Source organism: Calliphora vicina, chromosome 3 (genome assembly GCF_958450345.1).
Source record: "Calliphora vicina chromosome 3, idCalVici1.1, whole genome shotgun sequence".
NCBI lineage: Eukaryota > Metazoa > Arthropoda > Insecta > Diptera > Calliphoridae > Calliphora > Calliphora vicina.
In genome coordinates, this window is record NC_088782.1 from 9,855,917 (window position 1) to 9,863,252 (window position 7,336).

Genomic DNA, 7,336 nt, shown 5'->3' on the forward strand with positions numbered 1-7,336 from the left:
AAACACATTTTTTACGCTCTTTTAAAGAGCGTAATAAATGTCTCATTTTTTCAGAAATTCAATAAGCATTGTTGTTGGTTGGTTTTTGGATGAAGCATAGCAAACACACGCGTTTCAAATACAATTGAACACAAAAAAACAAAGTTAAAAATAAATAAAAAATTTGAGAGTATTTCGGCCGTATAATGTATATTCTTTCATTTCCTTAAAATTTAAATTATATTCATTTAATAAATTGGTTTTATTTGACAAAAATTCTAAATTTAAACTTTGTTCATTTTGTTATTATTTTAAGTGTTTGACATTATGTTTGCTGGGTAGCTCTCTCACCAAATATCTTCATTTTTATTTTTGAACATCACTGATTTAAATGCATTACACCATTCACATAACTAAACTATTGACTTTAAGTATTTTATAAAAGGAAATTTATTTTTTATTTATTTTATTCATTCAAGTAATACAAAGCCTTCAAGGCCAAAATTACATATTACTTAGCAATAATACCTAAGTTCAGTTAAATTCAGTTATTTATTAGATAATTGTTTGATTCGGAATTGTTTGATTCGTACATAAACATACATATTTATAAACGATAGCTATGTTCATTTAAAAACAATTTATATTTCAACATAAATCAAATGTGTATATTAGGGTGGGTAAATTTTTTTCACTGAAAATTCTTTGAAACTTACCCCAAGAAACCATAGGTCTAAAATCAAATACTATCTTGCGCATTTCGTCTTTTTTCCAATGATTTTTATTGAATACATACTTTTTTATGTATTTAAAACCAAATAAAATGTTTGTTAATGGGTGACTAACTATTAAAGGAGCATTCAAAGAGTTTAACGTTCTCATTTCTTAGTAAACCAAACTCTTATTTAATAGTAATCACCCTTTAATAAACATTTTACATATTTGGTTTTAAATACATAAAAAATTATGTATTCAAAAAAACAGAAAAATCATTGGAAAAAAGACGAAATGCGCAAGATAGTATTCGATTTTAGGCCTATGGTTTCTTGGGGAAAGTTTCATACAATTTGACCCAGCCTAAAGGGTTTTCTCTAATATACAGGTTTTGTTATTAGCATTTTAAAAGATATTCCAAAAAATAATTTTCCATTCAAACTTCCTTAGATTCTATTGGAAACATGAAAAATCGAAATAACTCCTTTCTACATTAAACCCTACTATCTGACCTCTAAATTAAAGAATACATAAAAAATCAATTGCTTGTTTTTTGCAGTTAGTACACACATATATATATTTATAAACTTAAATTAACAAAAAGTACTACGAGTATAAATAAAACTAATTACTCGCATTAAACATGTACGTTCATGTTCATAAAGCGAGCTGAACACAATCTAAACTTCGTCTTCATTTAACAGCATATTGGGAATGCCATCAGTAATGGGGAATAGGCGTCCAGTTTCGGGACATTCCAAATGGCCTTCCAAAACATCTACCTCCAACAAGAGATGATGCAGCTTTTGCAAGAGTTCCTCAGTGACAGCAATATTGGTAGGATGTTCAGAAGGTATGTCATCGGCCAAATCCACCTTAAAAAAAACAAAGATACACATTAAATTACAAATAAATTCTTATTAAAGTTGTTACAAACTAACCATTTGAGCAGCTGAATACAGGGTAGGCCAATCCAATTTGGGTATGAGTCTTTCAATGAATGTAGCATTATATTCAGCCTCTATGCATTCCGTTTTGGAAATCTGGGAAAAAATTATTATTTTAATTTTCTTATAAATGTAAAATATTTATAATACTTACAGTTAATTTTAAGGGAAATCCAACTTTAACACCTTTAATGGCTTTAGAGGTAAGGAAATTATAGGTACTTAGTTTCATTTTTATTGAATAAAATGTAAAATTCAAAAAATTGGAAAATTTTATGCGTATTTTCTGTCAAGCACGTTGTAGCGCAAAGTATACTATGCGATTGTAGTGTAGAGAAAATTGTAAACAATTATGTGAACAGTTGCTTAAAAATAGTAGTAAACAATGATTGATAGTGTAGCAACGCCTTTAAAGTGTAAATAAAAAAGTACTGTAGAAATAAAATAGCAAATTGTTAATTAAATGTTATTAGTTATAAATTTAACAATTTATCATATTAAGGTAGATTATGACGTAATTTGGAGGATACTAGTTTAATTATTTAAAGCATTAAGGATTTTTAAGAGAAATTTATAAAAATAATTTATCCTATCATCCAGCTGATAATGCAGTACAATTCCTGTAGAGAGATAAAAAATACCAGTATTTTATGGCATTTAACAAAATTGCAGCTACTAATGATTTCTATCAAGGCGTATTTAACAAGGTGACAGCAGTGGCGAATTGAAATAAATACAGGCGAATTCACTTATTTTTATATATAGAGCAAGGTGCATTTAATAAGGTGCCATCGGCAGCACAGCTGATTATAGAAATAGCACGCACAAATGTCAAACTACATATATAAAAAATATCCGCCCGTACGCCCGTATGTCAAACTCTATATATAAAAAATAAGTGAATTCGCCTGTATTTATTTCAATTCGCCACTGCTGTCACCTTGTTAAATACGCCTTGATATAGAGTTTGACATACGGGCGAATATTTTTTATATATGAAGTTTGACATTTGTGCGTGCTATTTCTATAATCAGCTGTGCTGCCGGTGGCACCTTATTAAATGCACCTTGATTTCTATTGTATTTCTTCAAGGCGAATTCATATATGAATTCGCCTTGTATTTCTTTATTCAATTTATTATAATTTTTCATTCATTTCAAGGCGAAGGTGGTGGTAGTTCTACAAAAACAACAAATGGTCTTAACAATGTCAAAAAACAAAAATTAAAAAATATGTATTAAAACTAAATATAGTGTAGATAATTGAATAGTGAGGGTTTTACTTATTTATGCAAAATATAAATATTTTGTTAATTAGCTTTGAATATATAGATATTGAAGTATAAAAACAAGCTTTGACAGATGTTAGAACCAAACAAGCGAAAAAAGAGTAAACAGCTGATTGAATATTCGCCTTGATTCATTTCTTATTTAGCAATAGTTTATTTTTTTATTTTAGCGCTTTTCCATAATGTAGACAACTCTGCGCACTGACAGCCTTTTGACGTTTTTAGTTAATTTTGTTGTTGTTGTACAATTTGGGAGTATTAATAAAAAATTTCTTATTTTGTTAAGCAATCTGTTTTTAATTTAAAGAAAATACTTGCAAATACTACATAACTATAAATAGATTTTAGTGTTTTTATTAAATTATAATATAATAACATAATTATTTATCAAAATAAAGTTTTTTATCCTTAAAAATATAAAGAAAAATGGAGGATATTTTCCATTGGTGTCGCGAAGGCAATTCCATACAAGTCCGTTTATGGCTTGATGAAGTGGAGCATGATATGAATTTGGGGTAAATTAGTGAAACAACAGCTTTAATAAATTATTAAAATCGTTAGAAATTAAAAATATTTGTTATTAAAAGTGATTTGAAACAGTAATAAAATCTTTGGTGTTAAATGACGTCATTGTCTGTATATTTATGAAAATTTGATTAGTAAATGAATTTTTTAATAGAAATTTTATATGTATTTGAATACAAAAACAACAAGAACACCTACTTTTTTTTCTGCTAATAAGATGAATATGATGTTATGTTTTTTTGAGCAACAGCCATCAAGAGAGCATGAAGTGATTCAATGTGAAAGAGAGTAATGTAAACAAACGGAAAGAGTTGCCGAGTGTTTTGAAAAATTTCGAATAAAAATTAAAATTTACAAAATATTCAAATTTCAAAAATTTGATATTAATAAAGAAATGATTTACTTTCTATTTGCAGTGATGATCATGGTTTCAGTCCTTTACATTGGTGTGCCAAAGAGGGTCACAGCAAATTGGTGGAAACCTTATTACAAAGAGGAGCTCGTGTCAATGCCACCAATATGGGTGATGATATACCTCTACACTTGGCAGCAGCCCATGGTCATCGTGATGTAGTACAAATGGTAATTTGATATTAAATTCAAATAATTTGCTCAAATTAAAACAAATTTCCATATTTTTTTCTTGCCTCCAGCTGCTCAAAGAACGTTCTGATGTTAATGCCGTCAATGAGCATGGTAATACTCCCCTGCATTATGCCTGTTTCTGGGGTTACGATATGATCTGTGAGGATTTGGTAAATGCCGGAGCCTCTGTAACCATAGCCAACAAAGACGATGACACACCCTTGGACAAGGCTAAGCCGGGTTTGGCCAAACGTTTGCAAGACTTGGCGGAACGTAATGGCCAGGAAATGAAAAAGATTAGTTTCAAAGAACAAAGTTGGCTGGGCTTTAAGACCCGTTCGCGTGATGCTACTTTATCCCGATTCAAGGGCATCAGTATGGGTGATTTGGATTTGCATACGAAATTGTCGGTAACACCATCGGGCGAGACATGGCGTGGCAGATGGCAAAAGAATGATGTTATTGCGAAGATTTTATTGGTTAGACAATGTACTTCGCGGATATCAAGAGATTTTAATGAAGAGTTTCCCAAATTGCGTATCTTTTCACACCCCAATATATTGCCGATTATAGGAGCGAGTAATTCACCGCCAAATTTGGTGGTGATAAGTCAGGTGAGTGGGAAATTGAAAAAGGCAACATTTTATTGAAAATTTTAAGGAATTTCTTTTGAAAAAAAAGGATTTCAAATGATTGTTTACATCAAAATTAGTGTGAATTTAAATTAAGGCAGTTTTCACTAAAAATTTAAGTTTTCTTAAAAAAAAAAAAAAATTTCAAAAGTTCAAGTTCAAAAATTCAAAAATTTTACAATATTTTAAAGGGAAACTAAAAATAACAATTTCCTTTAATTTCGAAAGTTTGAATTTATGTTCGGAAATTTCAAATACTCCCAAAATAATATTTTTTAATGAAATGTAAGTAATCAAAACTTGTTGACCAATTTTTAATGCTATTTTTATCTCAAAAATTCGAATTTTCAAAAATTCTGGTTTGGAAAATTCGAAATTAGTCAAAATAAACAATATTTTAAATAAAACCAAAATACTGAATTTTTGATTAAAATTCAAAATACTGAATTTTTGATTAAAATTCAAAATACTGAATTTTTGATTAAAATTCAAAATACTGAATTTTTGATTAAAATTCAAAATATGTACTGAATTTATTCAAAATTCGAAATATTGATTTTTTTTCAAAATTCAAAAAACTGAATTTTTAGTCAAAATTCAACACACTGAAAATTTGATTAAAATTCAAATTAGTGAATTTTTAGTAAATTTATGGAAAAAATTCAAAATACATACTGAATTTTTGTTGAGAAATTAAAAAAACTGAATTTTTGTTGAAAAATACTGAGTTTTGGCGAAAATTCAGGAAACTAAGTTTTTGGTGAAAATTCGAGTTTTTAGTGAAAAACGGAATTTTTAGTGAAAAATAAAAACTGAATTAATTTTTGGTTAAAATTCAAAATACTGAATTTTTAATTAAAATTCAAAATACTGAATTTTTGTGAAAATTCAGAAAAATGAATTTTTAGTCCAAATTCAACACACTGAACTTTGGTCAAAATTCAAAATACTGAATTTTTGAAAAAATTCAAAATACTGAATTTTTGTTGAGAAATTAAAAAAACTGGATTTTTGTTGAAAAATACTGAGTTTTGGTGAAAATTGCAGTTTTTAGTGGAAAATTTAATTTTAGGTGAAAAATAAATAAAACTGAATTTTGTTGAAAATTTAAAATACTGATTTTTTGGTCAAAATTCAAAATACTCAAATAAATGAGTATTTGGCATAAAGTAAAAAAAAATAGATTTATAATAAGATTTCTATAAAAATTGTTTGAAACAAGTTAAGACGGCCTCCTTTCCAAATAATCATTAAATGAATTTATTTATTTATTATCTTCAAATTAAAGTTCATGCCCCGAGGATCTTTATTCAATTTACTGCATGGAGCCACCGGCGTAGTGGTGGACACTTCACAGGCAGTACGTTTTGCTTTGGATATAGCTAGAGGTATGGCTTATTTGCATTCTTTGGAAAGAATTATACCCACTTATCATCTTAACAGTCATCATGTCATGGTAATTTATTGAATTAAAAACAATTTACAGTATTTATTAATTAACTATTCTATTTCCAAAAGATCGATGAAGACTTAACCGCCCGCATTAATATGGGCGATGCGAAATTCTCCTTCCAAGAAAAGGGACGCATTTATCAACCCGCCTGGATGTCACCCGAGGCTTTACAACGTAAACCCACCGATCGCAATTGGGAGGCCAGCGATATGTGGAGTTTTGCTGTCTTACTGTGGGAGTTAACCACCCGTGAAATACCATTTGCCGAATGGTCACCCATGGAGTGTGGCATGAAAATAGCTTTAGAGGGTTTAAGGGTAAAGATACCACCGGGTACCTCACCCCATATGGTGAAATTAATCAATATTTGCATGAATGAAGATCCCGGTAAAAGACCCAAATTCGATATGGTCGTGCCTATATTAGAAAAAATGAAGCGTTAATTTTGTATTTGTTTTCTTTAATACTCGAAACTAATTTAAACACTTTTCTTCCTCCTCTTAATCCACTTTGTTGTCAAAAATCTGCCAAAATATTGTTAAAGTGCCTTAAAGGATTTTTTTTTTATTTTAAAAAAGTTAATTAAATGTTTGTAAATGTAGAAATTTCAAAGAAAAATAAACTAACTTTAGTTTTAGTTTAGGTGCTCGATTTATGAGTTTTTTGTTTGTGTACTAATGCCAGCGAGTTTTTTAAAACTATAAATTAAGAATTTTTTGTGGTGAAATCCTTTAATTACAAAATGTATTTTTTATATATTATTTATACTTTTACTACTACTACTACTTCAACTATACAATTTTTAAAATGTTTATTAAACCGTATTTAATAAATAAAACAAAACGAATTTTATATTTATATACATACATACATACATACATACATACATATTTTGTATAACAAAATAATTATTAAAAATAATAATAACCAAAGCCTTAAACAAATGTTGCTGTTTAAATATGCCGGTCACGTGAGTATAGGCCAACAATCCATTATTCTTTCATTTAAACATTAAATTAATTCCCTAGGAGCTTAGAAAAAACACTTCCTGTTAGTATTGTTTGCTATTTCCCAGTCTCTTTTTGTTTTCCTTTTCACCCTACTTTTTCTCTTTCTTTTTTCTGTCTCTATTATTATTTAATGTTGTGTGAATTAAGCTTTCTTTCGTATGTTTTGTTGTCAAAAAGTGTGTGTTTGTAGGTGAATTTGTGTT

At 28.6% G+C, this 7,336-nt stretch overlaps 2 protein-coding genes across 2 annotated transcripts; one reads left to right on the top strand and one right to left on the bottom strand.

Annotated features, from left to right (window-relative positions):
- Nucleotides 1–1,239: 1,239 nt before the first annotated feature.
- On the bottom strand, nucleotides 1,240–1,950 carry Trmt112 (tRNA methyltransferase subunit 11-2). Its single transcript, XM_065505441.1, has 3 exons — nucleotides 1,795–1,950; nucleotides 1,635–1,736; nucleotides 1,240–1,568 (listed from the first exon to the last, which is right to left on the bottom strand). Exons 1-3 carry the CDS (start codon nucleotides 1,870–1,872, stop codon nucleotides 1,374–1,376), a joined length of 375 nt encoding a protein of 124 aa, XP_065361513.1. The 5' UTR covers nucleotides 1,873–1,950; the 3' UTR covers nucleotides 1,240–1,373.
- Nucleotides 1,951–3,240: 1,290 nt separating this feature from the next.
- Ilk (integrin linked kinase) lies at nucleotides 3,241–7,067 on the top strand. The gene is made up of 5 exons (XM_065504997.1): nucleotides 3,241–3,443; nucleotides 3,870–4,035; nucleotides 4,107–4,652; nucleotides 5,959–6,126; nucleotides 6,189–7,067. Exons 1-5 carry the CDS (start codon nucleotides 3,355–3,357, stop codon nucleotides 6,564–6,566), a joined length of 1,347 nt encoding a protein of 448 aa, XP_065361069.1. The 5' UTR covers nucleotides 3,241–3,354; the 3' UTR covers nucleotides 6,567–7,067.
- Nucleotides 7,068–7,336: the final 269 nt, after the last annotated feature.